General features: G+C 36.0%; 1 protein-coding gene across 23 annotated transcripts in view; it reads right to left on the reverse strand.

Moving 5' to 3' along the window:
* Positions 1-21551, reverse strand: part of MYCBP2 (MYC binding protein 2) — a 209429-nt gene that overhangs the window by 68330 nt on the left and 119548 nt on the right. For 16 of the 23 annotated variants that reach the window (XM_082304029.1, XM_082304014.1, XM_082304023.1 and 13 more), the window contains 11 exons: positions 20831-21056; positions 20367-20485; positions 17267-17354; positions 17018-17173; positions 13359-13411; positions 11894-12066; positions 11407-11551; positions 9382-9594; positions 5031-5086; positions 4475-4590; positions 2532-2629 (listed from right to left, as the gene is read on the reverse strand). In XM_082304029.1, coding sequence (XP_082160155.1) covers positions 2532-2629; positions 4475-4590; positions 5031-5086; positions 9382-9594; positions 11407-11551; positions 11894-12066; positions 13359-13411; positions 17018-17173; positions 17267-17354; positions 20367-20485; positions 20831-21056 — 1443 coding nt within the window. The remainder of the gene's footprint in view (positions 1-2531; positions 2630-4474; positions 4591-5030; positions 5087-9381; positions 9595-11406; positions 11552-11893; positions 12067-13358; positions 13412-17017; positions 17174-17266; positions 17355-20366; positions 20486-20830; positions 21057-21551) is intronic. The other 7 variants (XM_082304025.1, XM_082304012.1, XM_082304032.1 and 4 more) reach the window with 2 other exon arrangements.

Genomic DNA, 21551 nt, shown 5'->3' on the forward strand with positions numbered 1-21551 from the left:
TGTACATCTCCCTTACAGTGCACAGCAGTTTTCAAGAGCTTTGCTGCTGTGCCTTCTTATTTGGCGAATCTGGGAAGAGGTACACCTCGCAGCACAGAAAGGTGCATTGTATAGGATAAAGCAACCCTAAAAAGGGGGTTAGCCATCTACGAAGGGATGCAAAAAACCACTCCCTGCTTTTGGGTTTGGTGGGTTTTTTTGCAAGTGATGCTAGCTACTTGTTCAGTCATGCGAGGACAGTAGAAACAGTCAAAACATGCTAGTGACCAATCATTCTGGTACCAGTCGTGCCCCTTCCAATTCAGCTAAATTAGGACTGCTTTCTTCTCGTTGGTTCCAACTACCCTGAATTACATTACATAGCTTGAAAGATAATGTTTCCCTCAATAGGACGTGCAATGGAATTTCCCGCAAATTAGTTAACCTCAGTTTCACAGCCAATGAGGAGGCAGCAGCTCTTATGGGTCATATACTCCAGGCTGAATACAGATGACTATGGTTATCTCCTTCACCAACTTGGATGGACAGGAAAACCAGATTTTCATCTGACCTCAAATAACAGAGAATGAAGAAGCCAATACAAAATCATAATATAGCATCCATTTCCAAACTGTGATTCAAGTAAGGTTTGACTACAAAATTGGAATGTTCCACTGCCTCAATGAAAATATTTTGGTGTTTCTAGTTGAGAACAGATCAGCACTGAGAATGCACTGTTAGTGTTCTTTGGTTATAACTATCTCAAATTTTGGGCTGACAAAGAAGAGGAAGAAGCTTCTAGAGCTCAATTAAGCCTTTCTTCTCAGTGAAATGTGATCTGGTATATTGGACGGTCTCTAATATATGTCTAATCTGCATTCTTGGCTTCAGAAGCATGGAGCACAATCACCTTTCTGTATTATTTATAATACTGTTGTTCATACACAAAGAATTATTCTAACCTGGTTTGTTATGTGATTTATTACAACACAGAAGACAGACAACTGATAAAATGATTTCCCATGAAAGGTCTAATGCATTTTTGCAGCAGGCTCTACAGACACTATATACAGGACAGAAAGATGGTTCCTCTTTCAAAGAGACTGCAACTTGGAACAAGAAACAAGGCGTGCAAGTAGAACAACATAGGGAGATAATTAAACACTAGGTAATGCCTCAGAATACCAGAGGCCTAACTTTTGTCAAGTATTTTTAACTGTCATGAAAACTGTTACTTGACAAAATGTATCGGTTATATATGAACCAGTCACCTCAATTCCCACTGTAATGACTGAAAAGAAAGACAGCACTTCCATCCAGCAATTTATCTCATCTTAGACCAGATGTGTCTCTCTCTTTGGTGACAGCAAACAACACACATGACGATCAGCTTGGATGGAGATATTATTAAGTTCTGTGAGATGAATCTCACCCAGTAGGAACTGGGAGTTTTAATTAAGATAATGAAGTAACCAGGAAGTCTTCCTTCCAAGAGAAGGGAGAAAGCCTAAAAGTATTTTTTTTGGGGAAAAAAAAATTCAATGAGGGATAAAAAATAGTGTGGAAAACCTAAATGTAAATTTATTATTTTTATTTTGAGGCGTGGGTGCAGGGAAAAGAATCTTGTTAGTGGCAGAAGCAGACACTAGATGCATTTACAGACTGGGGAACTGTACGACAAAGTTACTGTCTCTAGATTATTCAGAAAGTTGGAAAACAAATAAATCAGGACGCGCTGTACAGTAAGAAGTTGGCAAAGACCTGATCCTTTTTGTAACCATGTATTTCTTCGCCACCTTTGCAGTTGTAGTAAGACAGGGAAGGATAACCTTGTGATATTTCAGAATTCCCCATCTTTTAATACAGGTTTATTCCATGAAAAAAAGATTCAGCAACTCGTTTAATATCTCTTACTTCACATCTAAGAGGACGGAGAAGATGATTCCCTTATCTGGGCATTTTCCTTATAGCATTTCCACACCACCTTTCAGCTTTCCTCCGTTATTTCTGTCTACTTTAGTCCTTCGGGGTGGAATGATACAGTGAAATGGGGAAGTCAAAAGCTACAGAAAGGATAACTTCTAAAAATAAAATCATGATATTCTAAGAAATTAAGATATCACTAAAGAAACTAATTTTGTATTTTATATTGACTGAAGAAAGATCCTTATCACAAAACAAAAAATATTTGTAAAGCCCTTTCTACTATTAATTTCATAGCACAATATCAAAGAAAAAGAACTAATAATAGCACAGAACGCAGCCTGTGGCTTTCCTAATGGTTACACAATGTTTGTGTGACAAGCCAAGATTAAGGCAGTTTCTGTAGAACTTCTAACAGTTTTATTAATGGATTGACAGAAAGAAAAGGGAATGAATATCTTTCATTTTATCCAGTATATTAAGTTCATTCCATTCAGCACATTAAAGCGATTTGCAAATATCCCTAAGTCCTGCACCACTATAACATGATAAAGCATGTATTAAACAACAATAAAATCCCACCCAAATACAACTATCTGTTTTGGGTTTTTTTTTTCAGTTCTCCAAACCTTGTTTGGCTGAGGCTCTGCTTTTGGTTTAATAAGTTGGGTTCCAGGAGGTATCATTCCCTTTGGAGGATCTTTTACTTTCACTTCGAGTCCAGCATCTATAAGCAAAGAAAGACTAAGTTTAAAAAAAAAAAAAATGTAAGGGGATATATCAGTCAAACAGCAACTACAGTTTATAAGCGCTACAATTCAGAGCAGGCAAAATAACCCCTCATTATCTGTCTGCCATAAACAACACTTGCAGTTGCTTCATGGTGCAAAGTATTACTTTCTCAACATTTGTATCTTCATATGTGGAAATTTACAGACGTATAATTAATAGATATCTGTCATACCTTGCACACACAGCACTATTAGGTAATTCCGTATCCTAATAGTGTCCGCAGGGATATGTTTCAAAGAATGGTGAACACACAATAGTTAAAGTGTTTGAGGGGAGCAAGTAAAAGCTCCTGGAGAGGCAATAGCTTACGCATGCTGTACTGCTGAAGATGCTAATCACAAAATGTGAGAAACAGATAAGAGCTTCTAAATCCAAGTTACACAACTAGAAAAGGCTTATAGTGTAAAGAGCCAGTATCTTTCATTACCAACATTGCTATAAAACCAGAAAAGGCCTATTGTGTAAAGAGCCAGTATCTTTAATTACCAACATTGTTATAAAACCAGAACGTGCTGGAAAATACCTCAACACAGTAAAATTCTCAGATCATGAAGAAAAAAACATGTAAAGAAACAGTTCAAGCTTAAATAATAAATGGATATAACCTTGAGTAATAATCTTAGAAGAAATTGTTTCAGCAAACACCATTAAAGCCAAACTATAAAAACTTAATAGCCTTGGCAGATCTTTTTGGGTTTTTGTTTAATTTTACAGGGTTAGCCTTTGAAGAGCATCAACTTGAGAAAAAGCAACTAGACCTAGTGATAAACCTGTTGGTTTCATTAATGTTCTTTTAAACAAGCATGGCAGTAACAGAAGGAATCTAGAAGTATCAAGAATCAAATACACTGGAAGCTCCTATGAATGAAAATGTTCCAGTCTGAGGAACAAAGATACCTATTAATAACCATCTTTTATTAATTTTATCTTCTGTAAGTAACACACAAAATCGAGTATCCCATTCCAATCCTATGCACACTATCTGTATGTGCGTTTATGAGTATCACCTTCCATATTTACAAAAGGTGCTGTACAGTATTGGGGAAGAGGAATTGCTGGTCCTGGCAAACTCACTTAAACTCTCCTGTGAGCTCTTGGCCTAACTACAATGCCTCTGCTACCATCTTCACCATACCACCAGTAAGATTAACAAGGGACAATTCAAGATACAGACATTCTTTGAAGGGGGAATCTGTCCATGACATACTGTAGTATCTTATACTATAGTCCCTAGGACCAGCCAGACACCTAAAATACAGCTAAAAGATTTTCAGCAAGGAAGAACTCAAAGCATTTAAACTTAGTACAAATAATTGAAACTTAGGGTAGAGTTTCAATTAAGACCATGCTTTCTCTATTTTCCCCAGAAGAAATGACATTATGTACTCCTGCATGGTCAGGAACAATCTTGCCTTTTCCCAGGTTCTTCAGTGGTTTTTTTTTCCCCTTTAACTATACATCTCTGTCACTCTCTTGTCACTGAAACAAGACATTTTTTCTTGCAACACTAAGAGTAGAGAATAAGAAAATCTATTGATCTTGGAGTCCAACCACATTATAAATACATGATTTGCCAAATATATTCCTATTTCAAGCTGTGGTCTTTTTTCTTTTGAGAAAGAACAGGGAATTAGATAGAAAGCTTCTGAACTGAAACTTGGGTGCTAGATTTTGCTATGACCTTTAACACTAAATCTTATGAGCATCAAGACATACATTTATCGGTATACAAACTGGATATAATATACATTTCTGCTTAAGTATAGTGAAAATTAAGTACCTATTTCAATGCCATCTATAGTAACATGGATGGTATAGAGACCAACAGCTCCAGGAGTCCAGTTTGCACAGTATGTACCATCATTATTGACTCTGATCAACATGTTTTCACTGGGTCTAGGCATAAACAAAACAATTAATATCATTAAACAATTATTGTCTTCTTGAAAATCATTTGCAATAGTTTGGAAACCGTTCTTTATTTTATTTTCCTTTCAGATCATCTAAATACCATTTTTCCCCCCATCCAATGTACTAATCCCATATTATTTAGAAGTTATAAACCTCTATACCACTTTAATTTATAGCAAATGATGAAAGAACACATTGAAAGAGTAGATAACACAAATAAGGAATTAACATTAAAACAACTAAGAATGAAAGATTTTAAACAGAATCTCTAAATTTAAGAAAACAAAATAATACACAATTTCTGTAGTGTTTCCACCTTTAGACAAGATTATTTGGCAGTCAAGGCTTGTGACTCTGGGTGTAAGCAGAAGTGACAGGACATACTAATTTTAGCCCCTATTAAAAAGTAATTTTTTAACGTTTACCTCTTTGGTGTTGGTGAAGCAAAGCGTAGTTCTTCAAAAGAATAATTTTCATATGCCTATAAACAGATGAAATTCAACAAACATAAAATCAACCGTTATCGATTATACTGAAGTCATGAATAACAGAAAACAGATTATTTTCTCAAAGAACATACTAATCTAATTTTACACTCACCAGAAGCATTGAGCAGGGAACCAGAAACCAATTCCAAACCAAACACAGAAAGAGAAACACACACGCATATATACATACATGAAACAAGTATCTTCATTTTCCCTTTAAATTGCCATTATTTAGATAATAAAGATACTTATTGCTAACAAAAGCTTTGTTCACAGTCAAGTATTTAAATCTCTTCCAATCTCACTTGCATAAAACCCTTTTGAATTATTTTAATAAGCTAGATTTCAACTTCCTTGTAGGCACAAATATCCACACAGCATCTAAGGGATAGAGCACCATGATGATTTAAGTCAATCTCAGTCTGTGCTGTCATGATATCACCATATTGCTCTCATAATTTTGCATACCATAGAAGTATACAACAATTTATGTTGGAAGAGACCTTCAGAGGTAATAGAGTTCACCCCCCCTGCTCATAGTAGACACCCTCAAAAATTATGTCCAACTTTCAAATTAGGTCAGGTTGTTCAGGGGCATATCCAGTTAAGTTTTGAGTACCCCTAAGGACAGAGATTCCACAGCCTGTCTTGGGAAGCCTGTTCCAGTGTTTGACAACTCTCATTGTAATTTTTTTCCTCCTAATATGTAACCACAATTTCCCTTTTCATCAGTTGTGTCCATTGCCCCATATCCTTTCCCTGTGCAAGTCCAAGAAGAGTCTGACTTTGCCTTCTCTATAACCTCCCGTGAGAATGCCAGTGTCTATGCTAAGACTACTGAGCCAGTAGAAAACTAACCTTAAAAATATAAAACTAAATAGTTTATGTCAGTTTAATTCCCTAGTCTAGACTAGGACCATATGCTTTCCAGAAGACAGATGGGACAGATAAGCCTAAACTGTTATGAAATCACTGCCTTCGAAATAAAACAAATCATGATAAACTAAAGATATGTCACAGAACAAAAAAGAAAGGAAGCTTTTCAGTAAACACCTTGAATTGAAAGACAGTGCATACACCTGTTCTGAGCATGGATGGGGGTAAGAATTTCAGAGAATGCTGTCAGATGATTAAATAGTTTAAGTGAAATTTAGAAAACACTCCTTAAACATCTGGGAAGCAGCCATATGCTATTCAGAAAGCATAGAGTATATAAGATACCAGTTATAAAGGCTAGATTTCATTGTTCTCCCAGCAGAGAATATCAGAGACAGTTCAAGCAATGCAAAGAGTTGCCTTATCTCACATAATCCGGGCTCTGTCCACCAATGTGCAGAAATCCCCGAGATTCTGGAGTTTTTAGTTTGAGCTGTCTGTGACCCATGACTTTTCCAACAGTTTCTGTAGCCTATCCTTATAGCTTCCAAATGTAGGCAGTGAGCACAATCCTATTTATTTGCCTAGAGGAGCTGGACATCTCTAGGTTCATCGATAAAGGATCCTCTTGAAATTTTACCACATTCTGTGGATTGGCAGAAAAAGCGATAAATTCCCTGCAACTACCTGAAACATCCCCTATCTCATGACCTGCCAGAAAGTGTACACTGTCTATAGCACAAGATGCAATCAAGACTGCACTGTCCTGCCTGGCTGCAGAAACCTTTTTAAATGTCTATTTGAAGAGGAGGGAGATGGTCACGTAAAAAACAAGGTCCAGAATACCTAACAACTCATGCTACTGACACCAATAGGCCAAACACTGCCTCTCTTACCACCGTGGATATCATAGAATGATAGAATGCTTTGGGATGGAAGGGACCTTTAAAGGTCATCTAGTCCATGCCCCCTGCAACTGGCAGGGACATCTACAACTACATCAGGTTGCTCAGAGCCCCAGATGGCTGACCGGTGCTTGGCTTGAGGAAATTTGAAGATATATAGGATACAGTAGTTTTGAGATCAGCAGACAGCGCATTGAAGACCATGCGAAGATAAGAAAGCAAATGTGTTGCAGGTCAAAAACTGCAAACCAGCCCAATGGATTTACCAATACATTTTGGATCCTCGTTCTTTCTACTCAAAGTAGAGAGGAAATTCCCTCTATATTGAGGTGATATTTCCACTGATACACACTAGAAAAAAAAAATAGTTTACTTTCACAGTTTCTTGTGAAACAACTGCACCAAAAAGCCCCATAATAAGTACATAATGGTAGTCCCAGAACTGCATGAAGCACCTCAGCAAGACTATCTCTGGGCCGCAATGGTTGCTGAGTTATCAGATTCCCACGTTAAATCAAAAAGAACAGGGGGAAAAGAGGTGGGATAAGAACATTTGGACGTACGTGCAGGTCAGCCATTTTGGGTCTCCATACAAGATGTGGTTTTGGGTGTCAGACCCCCAAACATGTCAGTTGATTGTCATGAGGCAAGAAGCTACAGTTTCTAATCATATTTGGATGTTTCTGTCAAGTACTGATACAACACGCAGGCTGGTATAAAATGAAAAGGTCAGGAGACATTTTACACTGAAATGAGTGTGCTCAGTAATGCAGGGAGAGAAGCAGAAGAGAATTTTTACACTTTCTTGAATCAGTACAGTTGTTAATAAGATAATCAAGAACAGCAGGTAACACATCTGCATTTCCCACAATGTCAGACAGTCCTTAATTCAAGCAGCAAAATATCAGCACTCTTCAGAATAACCCACCCCCCCCACCCCCCCAAAAAAAAAAAAAAAAGAACTGAAGTTTTGGATGGAAAAGACTTCATCTGAAAGGAACCTCTGGAAGATTCCCCCAAAAAGGTGTTAAATGTAGAAGCCAAGCACGTTTCAAGAAGTAGAGAGAGAAACTTTTTATATTTTGCCCTGGTTTGTGTCTTTTACTTTTTCACTTTTATCTTTACAAACATTTGTACTGTTATTATCTACTAAGATGACTTTAAATGAATACTTGCATTTTCATTTTATCTTAGCCTGATTCAAGTTAAAATTTGTTATGAGTTAACTAGTTAACATTAGGTATTCCTCACTCAAAGGGTCCATCAAATCTAGAAATTAATTTCTGGACACCTTGCACTGGCTCCACACTGCAAGGTGTGCCACTGTAACATCTGTGTGAGCAGGTTTAATACCTATTACTGGAAAAAAAGTAGCAGGTGCCTGTGCCTGTCTGGTTATCAGAAATCCCATCTGGGTTCCAACTTTGAATAAATAATGTATTTCCCCCCCACCCAAGTCACTGGTAAAAATACCAAGTAGCATCAAGCCAAGAAGTAATCCTTGCAGTACCCCCCCAAACAAACAACAAAAAAAACCCAAGCAAACCACACGTCTCCTTGATATACACTCCCTGGTTCTAAATATCTTTTCAGACACGTGATTTAACAAGTTTGTAAACCATTTGTTGTAGACCATATTTATTTCATAGGTCCTTCCTTGATCCATTCAGACACTAATTAGTAACCAGTCACACTACACATAGCTAATGCAGCACTATCCGCTGTAGAAAACAAGCCCGTACACTCTAAAAGATGCTAGTTTGCTGATTCCCCCTGCCATAAGTCCATATTGATTATACTAAGTATTATCCTTCTCTAACTCCCGATTAATCATTTCTTATTAAGTTGTCTAACCACCAGTTATACACATCATGTCACATCTCTTAACTGGGTCAGTATGTTATATATATGTAAATATATTGCAGGTTCTAAAATACATTCAAATCAATACTAACTGTTCAGTTTTCACCTCTTTAAAAACTATGGCTGGCAAAGTCTCTGAGCTGATCCATTTGACAGTGGCTAATTTCAGCAGATGTTGTTTAATGTTTATGCATCGATATACAAATCGTTCATATGGTCTTTTTACTATGCTGAGCTCCTATTTTTCCCTATGTTCACCAGTTGCAGTTTTTAATATAGATTCACTGCAACACTCCAACTTAATATGGACACATTGGTTTGACTTCCCCTAGAACATTTCAATAGCTGTTTTCATTTCTTTGGAGTGACTCAGACTAGTTTGTTAATCAGTGTAATCAAAATCAAAGACAACTTTTCTTTTTAAATGCTAATCCACTTTATATTTGCTTTAGAGTTCAGGCAGTTGGCCCTTTTGATGCATCTAGTTTTCTGCTGAACTGAAATATAATCAAAGTAATTCGTAATTAATGTATTTTTAGATTGTGACTAAACTGAGGTATGCTTTTCTCCTTCTCCTTTGCATACCTTTACACACTTTGAATGCTGAATTGTATAGTTATATTGCTAAAATGACAGCAATTTACCTTCATCATTGTAATAGCAATATATCGAGCTTCTTTTACTATCATTGGCTCATAGGAAGAATCAAGCTTCGGTGACGGAAGTCCGCCAAAGGTCATATCACTGCTAGGGGAAGCAGCTGTTGCAGGACTCCCTGGTATCCGTTGCACCTTTTTAACTTGTTCTTGTTGCAAAGATGTTTTTTTCTGAGAAACAGGAATAGCTTTGACTTCTACCTGCAATAAGACATGGAATACAGAAGATTATTTAGGGTGAAAACACACATACACATTCTTTTAGATCTGATAAGGTACAGTGCCAAAGTGCTTAGAGCACTCGCTATAAATCCAGCTGTGTCAAAAACCTACATGTCTACACTTAACACTTTGCAAAGCCAAGCACTCTGAAAAATGTAAATGTACAGGAGAGAAGCACCCAGCTGACTTTGCACATGATCAGTAAGGGCCAGCGTCAGTTCTGCCAGTCCCAGAGCACTCCCTGGGAAGCAGCACATAGTCTGGTATGCCTAGCTAAGTTTTTCCACAACAGAAAATGCTATGAAGTAGGGAAGAGAGCCTTCCAAATGAGTGCACAGTTTCAGAGTGAGTCATCAGGGCCTGCTAGATCTGGATCAGCACTGGCCAGATTGGATCTTGACTAGCTCTGCCACCCTACTACTTCAGCACATTTAACGCATATTTTATTTGACTTTTTTCTCCCAGAGATACCACAGACCTCCATTAGTGCAGGTAACAGAGTCAGCTGTACTTAGTTTACTGAGGAAGAACAGACTATCTGGAAAATGAGTTTACTCACTACTCTTCCTAAATCTGCAATAAAATGCATTTAATTGCTGCAGATTTCATATGCTGTTTTAATTTACTGGAACTTCCATCAGCACATTGCACACTGAATGAGTCCAACAGAATGATTAAATTGAATTAAGACCTGTTACTTAAATGCATTAATGAAGAAAAATAGTAAATAAACAAGAAATCCAGCAACAATTTTGATGTGTATATTTTGACATATCCTTTTTCTGACTGATAAGAGTAAAATCACTACTTAAAAAGTTTTCTAACTCCTTTGTCACACATTTAAGCCAGTAACCACACATTTAAATTGCAATCAAGCTGTGTTTGTGACTGATTCTTGCGTTACTGTTGTAGACTCACAGCTCATTAATGAGTTTACAGCTCACTGTAAGATAACTCTCTTCATCCTATATGAAGAATAGATTTGAGAGTTCTTATGACAGGGATTATGCCTTTGTATAAGGTACTTCACCTACTTTTGGGCTTGAGCAAAAGCAAGTATTGAAAATATTTGTATTACTCCAGAGTAATAGTGGGCTTTAAAACATAAATTTAACCTAATTTATTAAAACGACATGAAAAACACTTTGTGTTCAATTTGTTTTGTTTGCGTGCTTTGCTACTTCAAATCAAGCAGCCAACTTCTATACATATCCTATATGTTTTGCTCCAAAGTCTGCAAGGGTTTTCCAGTTCTACCTGAGGCTGTCACGAATACTTCCTTTCCAGTACCCTAACACCACCACCCCTAAAAAAAAAAAAAAAAAAAAATCAAGAACACTACAGGAACTTCTATTAGAAACAGAAAAGGGGGAAGTGCTGTTGTAGTATAAAATAAAGTGACTATAAAATGGTCCACCAATGTGCTTCTGATTCTTTCTTCCACCACATTTATTCAGTTTAAGATTTATAAAACTCTTTCCTGGTTTACAAGTTAAAAAATGGATCCTTGTCATCTTACACATCATCACCATCACACATTGTCTACAACTGATTATTTCCACAAGCTACGCATGTGTAACTCATTACAGACAAGCTATAAATTGCATGAAAAGCTGTTGGCATAATACAGAATTTGATAATTTTCTGGATTTAGAGGTAAGAAAGTCTGACTACACTGAATTTACAAATGTCACTTTCTGCCCTATACAGGAGTATTCTGTGGAATATCTACAACAAATACTAAAAGAAGGCATGATGAAGTATAAGAACAGCCAAAATGACAATAATTACCTTCATATTAGGAACGTGAACAACACCCCCATACTGGTCTTTTGTTTGTACTGTAATAACAGTTGGCCAACCACATCGAATGTCATCCTTATTCAAAATCAACGATGTTTTTTGAGGATCAGCATATGAATCTGGCTGAAGCCACCTACAGCAAAGACAAAAACTTAGTATTAAAATCTCTTACAGGCCCCCAAAAGATACATTCTTACTCTGTGCAAACATGACTTCCAGCTAAGAAAGGATGCAGAAGATCTGAATACTTGAATGCTTTTACCTAATATATTAATAGAAACAATATGGTCAAACAGTTCTACTTAACTAATATTTGATGTAACTATTGAAGTTCTATAGCTAGCTGTATAGACAAGCAACAGTGCACAGGTTTTGAAATTTAACACATAACTAAACAGATTCTATTTTGTTGCAAAAATTAAACATTACAACTATAAAGTAATGGGTTTATTCATGCAGCACACAAACTTTTTACCTTGCAAGTCGTCCACCACTTGATCCTGGTACACAAGCAATGAAATCCTCCAGAAATGACTGCTCATTGCTTTGTACCTGCAGTGGAAGATTTCCTTCAAGAGCTTCCAAAATGGTTGGTGAGTGAGATAGTGCCAAGCCTTTCCCAAGAATGCCAGAGTGAGATTTGCACACCTTTTTTTTGGGGGGGGGTTGGGGCGGGGATAAAAGGACAGACAAAACAGCTTTTCAGTATCTTACATGTAGACACTTTCCCATAATATGGCACAACTGGCACAGGCATTTTGGACGCTGAAAACCATTCAAGTAGGAGAAGAGTGGATAAACTTTACTCTGATGAAAGTTTAAAAAAAAAAAGTCAGTTCAGTCTATAAAACAATGTCAAATGAGATTAAATGAGCTTGAGTTGAAAGAGAATTTCTGGAAGAAAGAATAAGATAACATGAACTTCCATGTTAAGAGTATCCTAAACTGCTGAATTGTGACCAGGAGAATGAAGAGAGACATTCTGAAAATGTGACCAATGAGCATGTTCCGAAAGAAAATAAAAGGCTAGAGATATAACTTATAGAAAGGGAGATCTCTTCAGAAAGACATTTTTGGGCGAGACACAGTAAAAGAAATCCCTTCTTTGCAAGATGGGAAGGAAGGTAGAAAGATGCATAAAATATTTAACAGACAGAACTAAAAGTGAAAATGAATCCATGACTTGCATGCATACTCCTAGCTCACGTTTTGAATTAGAACACAGTGGGTCCAAGAACAGATTGCTGAAAAAATATTTCTTCAAGGAACACCCAATTCCTCCTAGACTGTTTCTGTTTACTGTTCTGTCATCTAAGGCCTATGCAATGGTGTCATACCGTAGCACTGATGTGTTTTTCCAGCAAGTATTGTGGCAACTAATTTCAAAACAGTTGCCCTGAAGATAATGAGGAGAGAGAGCCAGAATGTGAAAACTCCTTTTTCCCCGTGCATCATCAGCTAGGGGCTATACTTAGGGACCGACTGACCAGCATTAGCTCCCATCACAACAAATAAAATATATCATCAATCCAGAATAACTGCAATCATACTATTTGGGACTTGATAAATGTTACCCTTCAACTGAAAAAGTTATTTTATTTCTGCAATTACAAAGACATGTGCAGGATTAATTTTGCTAACATCTAAAATTCGTTAAATCATGCAACCTAAGCCAGATACCTATATATTTTGAAATATATTTGGTCATCTAACTTCCTCTGTGATATTTTACACATTTTTTTTCTAAGCAGATTTATTTTTTAAAAGATTTAATGTAAATACTAAACTTCTGTAAGACTTTCTTAAACTGCTGTATAACAATCCAGATTCCCTCCTATTATAAAAACCTTACAAGTGATTTTCTTCTGTAGCAGTCAAGAAGTTTTAATGTAATTATGTGCTGAAGCATGTTGCAATGGAAATAAAAAGCAGCGGTATACCTGTAAAGCAGCTTCTTCAAGAATCTCAAGATCTTCTTCAAATTCATTACCTGCTGTAAAAGTAGAACTTATTTTCACAACAAAAAATAAAACTTATTTTTCATAACAATAATATTGACATTTAGCTACATATGATGGAATGCAAAATTCCATTTTGTTTAGTGAAGCTTTTCTATGAAAAACTTTAAGTTTGCAAGATTATGTGTAACATTTTTTAACCAGCAGTTGAAAGATTAATATTTTCAAGTAATGTAGTAAACATGCAGTACTGTGTAGTTCAGTGCACAAGCAAATAAACAATATATGTTACACAAAACAACAATTTGGTACTTGTCGTCTTATCTCCAAGACAGTATGTATGGCAAATCTTTGGGTGTGACTAGATACTTTCAGAAAAAGATTTTGGGAAGTCAAGGTGGTTTCTGGGAAGCAGTATCGATGAGTATGCACCAGCTGCTCCCTTTTAAGAGCTTACCCTAGTAACAGTGTTTGAAAACATGATAAACACAATTTTGTAAATTATGATTCCTCCTAAAACATAAAATTCAAATACATTCTGTTATACAATATTTCTTTCTCACAAATGCAACCCAAAAATCTGATTCCAGGGTGACCAGAATTGCCAAACACAGTCTTTTAACAGAAAAGTAAAACAGATAAGGTTACCACATATTTCTACTCTCTCTCAAAAACATGTCAGGCAATTCTACCAGTAAGAAGAGAGAAAGAGAAATGAGAAGAATCAAGTCCTAAAGGCATTTTTAAAATGGAAAGAAATGATGATATATAAAAACTCTGCTTTCAGAAATAACTTCTACGAAATCTGAAACAATTAGTATGCAATACTGTTAAATACACCGATAAATTCCACTTTGCTATTTAAGTTAGATCTTGGTCACAGACCAGATCTCTCTCTTGGAAAGAAGTATCTTAAATTTGAGTCTTGGAGAACTGGCAAGAAGGAACTGTGACATGGTAACTCAGAGTATTTGGGTGTACTTTCAAAGATGGAAGTTTTCCTAATACATGAAGGAATCACTATCTGGTCCATCTTCCTTTGGAGCAAAAAAGGCTAAAAGCCTTCTTGATGTCCTTTCAAAATACTTTTTTTTCCTAATGGTTCTAGAGGAATACTTATACAAGTATTTGGCTACTTGTATACAGAATATACCCACTATAACAATTATTAAAAAGCAAGGGCTTTGTGAAGGACGACCTCCTTAAAGTCAATAGACCAAGATAAATCATGCAAATAAAGCTGAAGATGGAAGGGTCCTAGAAGGATACCAGTAACAACTATTAGCTCTGATTTGAAGTCAGTTCAATCATTCTATTTTCCTTGACAGAAAGTTTCCAGACAAGTCTTTTTTATTGTTGTTGTTTGGTGGTTTTTTTTTTCTTTGGGTTTTTTTTTTTTTTTTTTTTTACTCCTACAATGCCCTTCACACAACCTTCCACAAATGCATCTGGTGAGAATTCTCAACCATGTGTTTCCTATTTCCTTTTCTTAAAATTCTACCACATTCATGAAGTTTTTTATTGTCTTCATTAAAATTGCCAGGTTTTAAGAGCACTTAGTTGGATCCAGAGGTCTAAAGAGTATCTTGGAAATAGAGCAGGATTTACTTCACCTACTTTTGGGCAGTGAAGCATGAGATAATGAGCTCAGACTTAGGTATTACAAGGTATCTTTATAGAAAATGGAGGAGAAACAGGCTCCTCCTTTGGGTGGTTAATTTCATTCTTCTTACATCTTCATCTTAGGACGACATGAACCATCCTCTGCAGATGTCTACATCAACTCTTAAAAGAAGGTTAGAGCTACTAGCTTAGATATAGATGCCTAACTTCTAAATGCCAAAGTTCAAGCATTGTAAGTTAAGTTGCTAACTCTTTTCTGGAGTGAGCCTTTTTCTCAGGTTACTTTCTTTAGCCTGTATACATCCACACACGGAACAAAGGTAAAGTTGTAGAAATTATAAAGTATGAAAAGTTTAACACAAAGGGCGTTCTTGTGTGCATGCATTACAAGACAGTCTTTTATATGATTATACAGGGTTTTCTTAAAGGACGCTCCATTCCAGGAATAAGATACTACTCTGCAGATGAGCAATGGCAGTAATACGGTATTTTTTAAGACATCATTTCACTTGCAGCAAAAGGTAGAAGATACATAATCTAGAATGCAGAAAAAGGAAAAGTAGTCTGATACTAAGTCATCTAAATGTTGCTCTAGAAAACCACATTTTACCTCTTTTCCTGCCACAGTGTTTTTCTGAGATACCAAGCAAAACACTTCAACAAAGCAAAATTACAGACAATCAAAATGCATCTTAAAAAAGGCTGCACAGTGGTTTACATCTGCAAACACTACCACTGCTGCCTATAATTTATCAGTTTTATTTATTCAGAGGATCCAGTGGTCTTGTGGAGAAACAATACACATGTATGATACCTGTTCGTCATTAGCTTTGTAATATTATCAGCAACACTAATGGACTTGGCTGAAATCCTTGAGTTGGTGTTAAGTAAACGATCAGATGAATCAATTGTAAATATGTCAGTAATTGGGAAACTCTTTACAGGCAATGCACCTGTTCCTCCCCTCTTGCAGATCATACACTACCACTTTTTTAGGTGGCTGAGACTGCAGAGATAACTTAACTGCATGTTTTATTTCAAATTCCTTCTATCTGAAAGCATATAAAACCAATTTATGTACCACCTACTTTCCCTTCTTGTTTTAGACATTCAAAATTAGAACAAAACAAAAACCCTCTTTAGAGAGAAGTATGAAGTATTAGGAAACCTGGGAAGTTATGTTAGAAGCATTTCAATTTCAGCTTCTTTTTTTGCATAGGAGAACAGCAGGATAAATAGGTGCTAGGAAAGTCAACAAAACTAAGAAGCTAATGCGGCTGTTTGGAGGGTAACAGAAGAGGGCACTATTTAAACTATAGAATTGCCTGTACTTTTGAGAGAGAAATACAGATCTACCAGTGCAACTGAGGTGCCTATTTGCAACATAAAGTAAGAAACCTGCACATTCATATACACAAGCAAAATGCCGGGTTAAAAAATTCAATTCAGGTTTTGTGGTTATAACTGCACACTGATCAATACTCTCCTGCTCATTAATACACATTTCCAGTCTCATTAACAATATTTGAGCTCCTAAATTAAAATTATCAAAAAGATATCCTATTATAGATGACAAGCCTATTTTTCCTATACATTAATGTTAATTAAGAGAAATGCTATTACACAGAATATGGCTGCACCATTAGAAAGTTCTAATTCAATCTCTGTATGCATTACTTTTCATAAACTCGTATTTTTTCCTTACATTTTAAATTGTATTTGGGTTACTGTAAACTTTTATTTGCCGCATCTGCTGTAAAAGTATGTAATTGTTTTTTGTAATTGTAAGAAAAAAACCTACATTTTAAGCTATTAGGTCTACAGATGCAATGGCCACTTTCAATTTTAAACAACTAATCTTAAATTCTACAATTCAATGCTGCAGGTATTTTTCATTCAGAAAAGTGTGGAGTGCAGGAAGAAAAAAACAGTGAAAGAGAAATACAAATAAGATACCTGCACATTTGTGAAGTACCACGAGGAAACTGTAGGACATAGCTCGTACACTGATACACTACCTGTGGATGGGGTGAGTTGGTTCAGATTTAAATGACCAGGTTTCCCTCCTCCCCATACACACACGAAGGGAACAGTGTTAGCAGAAAACACCGCCGCTTCATTATCTTGTTTGATTAATTCAGTTTTAAGAATCAGTTTGGTATGATCATCTCTAACTGAAAGCAACATTAAAACTTAAAGGTAGTATTCATTCAGATAACCTGAAATGATGACTAAATAATAAAGTATGTTCTTTGAGTAGGACTTACCAATAGGAAGCGCTAGATCTTTCTTCATCAAAGCTGCTGCACATGATCCTCCTAAATTGGCCAATTCTTTCTCCAGCTGAATAATACCCTTCAAATTGAAACAAATTTTAAAACAGTGTCTCAGAAAATAGGACAATGAATGCATTTCCCTGATACTGCTTTATCCTAAGAGATATTAATTGTGTGTTCCAGTTTGACGTGTCTCAGTGATATTGTTCCTGCCAAACAGTTAGACTGTCATGTTTTGCTGTGACACGGGGCAGAGTACCAAATTTTTAGAACAATTTCAACTAGGTAAGAGTATTAATAAATGGGTTACCATGCTTCTGGTAGCTTAGTACAGAACATCTGAAGATGATAATTGTCTTCTGTCTGTAATGTTAAAGAGAAAAGGAACTTCCTAATACAAACAACCCACCGACACACATGTGGATTGCAAAGCAATGCCTCTTCTAAGCTGTAGATATGTACATACCACATAAGCTCACATTCCAATCTTGTTTAAAGGTAGTATGGTTCATAACTTTTTTTCCTCTTCCCTTTCTCTAGTTGGAGAGGCAATGATGGGAAAAAGATTCCATGATTTCCCTTTCTGCATTATAAATCCTGGGAGAAGCCCTTGACAGTTTCTCCCCTCTGTTCACACTGGAAAGTTAGTTATTCCCATTGACGCTGCTGTTCTAGGGAATGAGAAGACTCCCCCTCCCTCCCACCAGACTTGTCACTGAAAACACATGAGTGTCTCTCCCTCAGTATCTTTCAACCCTGTTTGGAAGAAAAAAAGATGACCAGACCATGCACACGGTGTTCAAATAGATGGAGGGAAGGAGGCTGGGTGCAAGGAATGGGGGGAGAGCAGTATGGGTAGGGAGGTTGTAGCTACTTTTTAAACCATAAAGTAATGTATCCGATATTTTCCATTCAACTTGTCTGAGCTACCTGCAGGCACAATCTCTTTAACTTTGCTTACAAAGAGGTGTTGACACTAACACCAATTTTAAGTTTTAAACAAATCTGTGGGTGGTTCAGTACACCTCTGACAGATGCCTCTCATGGAGGGGAAAAAAAAAAACCACACCACCAAAAAACAGTGGGGGAGATGGGAAACCTCCATCTGATGGATTTTCTAGGCAGACTTACAGAAACTGGCAATATATAAAGTAAGTAAAAAACCCTTCTTTTGGAAAGAGCCTTCAAAATCAGTAATCCTAGACTTGCCTTGTATTCTCCGAGACTCCCAAGCAGACTGAAAAACCTCCAAATTGTACTTTAAACTAAACCCTTGATAAACTGCACCTTTAGAACTTAAAACAGGAAGTTCTGAAATAGCAAGCAAGTAAAGATGTGAAATGTGGATCAACCCACTGGACAAGTTCCCTGCTGTGTGAACACCCTTTATGCAGAAGGCAGTTTTTGCATATATTTTGTAGATTTAATAATGACCAACAAAAAGCCTTCCTTTTCATTCATCAAAGCATAGATCTATAATTTTTGCAAAAATCCTAGGTTTAAACAAAGTTTAATAGTTCAACTACACCCGATTCCTCCATGCAGATGCGCACACTCAATGACATCTTTCAGTTTTTTGCAGAGAATTCCCTGACAATAGATGTCATTCAATATACTATAGTTAGGGTAACGGTACCAAAAGCTTGTCCTTTGGAAGGAGACAGAATCAGATGTGCAAAAATTAATCCCACTGACTTGAATTAGGTCTTACTGATACTTTGTTCCTTTAAGCTAGAGAAAACACAGTGGTCACCAGAACATACGCTTCGTTTTCTACCAGAGGTAACACTTCAGAAAATTGTCATCACGAAGTTTCCAGAAGAATGAGAAACTTGCATTGTGTCTCCAATTACTTAATTTAAGTTACTTATGGAGGCTTTAGTCCTGAGATGCAAGATAGCTTAAACACTGTAAAACTTGCTTTTCTATTTATAGAACTTTAAATTAGAGTGTTTGGGCTTTAAAAAGGTATGTTTGAAAACAATTACTTGTAACTTTCTTTAGATGATATAGTTAAGCTATCAGCTAGCTTGTTTTAGCACTGAGTGTTAAAAACCAGCCAGAAGCTTTGTTTGTAAATGCTTTCAAAAAAAATTAAAGAAGTATATGAACATGCATCTTTTTTTCTGCTTCAGCAAAAATTATTATTATTACTCAATCATAGACTAGTTAGATTATCTGTAGGTTTTATAAATCTGATTTGCTGCAAGCCAATGAGAGCAGCATAGCAAATAATCTTATGATATGTTTTATTATCTGATACGTTATGAAATTCCAAAGAATCTCAAGTTTTGAAAACCTGAAGACATGATTTAGCCTGAGCAGAATCCAGGACTAAGATGAGATAAATCTTCTGTGAGGGCTGTAGTGTAAGCAAGACGCAGACCTTGTGAAGTTCACGTGAAACAATAGGCCCAAAGACTCCCAAGATAAGAAGAGGGCTATTTTTCTTGAATTATTATAAAGCATATTAAATATTTTCAGTAATCTCTTAAAATAAGCCAAAATAAAGCACTGGCCCAAGGACATGAAGAAATTTTATCTTCCCTTTGCAACAAAGAAACAGTGGTGGAAACAACTCACGTCCTTACAGGCAAGATGAGGTGACCACTGTGGAAAATCTCAGGTAGCCTAAATGAGCACACCATTTCCAGGGAGTTTGAGAGTTCTGGTATGAGTGAATACTGGAAAAATAATGCAAGTTTGGCATCCCATAATTGGCAGTGACAGTAAAATATGAATCAAGCCCCAATCCTTTGGATTTATGATGGAAGAATAGGTCACAATTTTAGGACATTTCATATCCCATTGACATACTAGAGAAAATCATGCTATGTATTTGCAGACTGTCATAGTTATTAAAAAAACAAACCAAACAAAAAGCCATCCCAATAATATTCAGATTAAAGAATTCCAAACAAATAATGTCTGTAATAGAAGATGTTAAAAGCTTATATGAAATTAATTTTAAAATAATTTGCTAATGTTATTTAGTCAAAAGTGGAAATACAATTATTTTTACCAAAAAAACTGGCCTTATAGGAAAGAATTAACAGCTGCAGCAATTGTAGCCATTTCACTTCTTCCTTACCTCATCAGATCCTGGACTAAATTCATATCCAATTGCATAACATTTGAAACCATAAAAACAAGCCTTTTCATCCTTCACGTAGTCCGACGCAGTCTCCAGAGAAAAAAGAGCTTCATTTCCTTATAGGAAGTAAAAAGATATATAAAATAAATAAAAACACAATTTTGATATTTCTCCTCTTTTTGTATGTTTCTTCTACATGAGCATATATGAAATCTAGGCTTTATATGTAACATGTAAAGTAAAACCATGAATAACATGCAGATCAACACTTCAAACAAGAAACCTAACATAAACATAATCAACCGATGTACAACCAACAGCTCGTAACAAACTCTTGCCAGCTTGGATGAGGATACTTTTTCAATTTCTTCTTCTAAGATAATTTTGCAGAAAAATCAAACTTTCTTTCATTATTTTAATAATTCACATTACTAGAAATTATTGCAGTATCTATTTATTACCTGGCAATACTAATACCATGGTAGGCCATCCTGAAGATCCAGAGAATTTTTTCAGTTCTATCCATGAATTAAGGTTTTCATGAACAGAAGCATGCTTTGGTCCAAATCCCAGACTCTGTGCAATTCTGACAGGAATTAGTAAACGAAGAACATCCTCTGACTGAGCAGTGCCACACTGAGTGTCAAACTCTATTGTTATCCACCTGACACATTCAGGAAAAGTCACCTAAAACAAAATAATAGTGCAATTATCCACAAGTTTTGGGGGTTGTTGGGTTTTTTTACATTTAATTCTTCATTTCCATTTGGTTTTAACTCTTTAGACTATGAAAGTGATTCAATTATGCAATTCTGTACACTTGTTTTAATATGCTTTAGATTAATATTAACCTAATTTATTCTTTGCAATTCAGATATACCTGAAATGCTTTACATCTTACTGAATTATAATCATGCATTATAACTTATGTTCAGATTAAGTATTTGTGCTTATGATACTATTTGTGATCGTTTTTAAGAACTCTGCACAGGATCATTAAACAAAACAACCACAGACTGCTACTACAAACATTTAACTCTCAAATACCTTTTTAAATGCAAACTTCAACAAATACATTCAATATCTGTTTTGTGCAATCCTAGAAAAGTACACAGCAGTTGAATCACACTTGTGAATATGGCTTGCAGCATGATAGCATATACGTACAGATATTCAAAAGCA

The sequence above is a fragment of the Platalea leucorodia genome (assembly GCF_965183815.1).
Source record: "Platalea leucorodia genome assembly, chromosome: 2".
NCBI lineage: Eukaryota > Metazoa > Chordata > Aves > Pelecaniformes > Threskiornithidae > Platalea > Platalea leucorodia.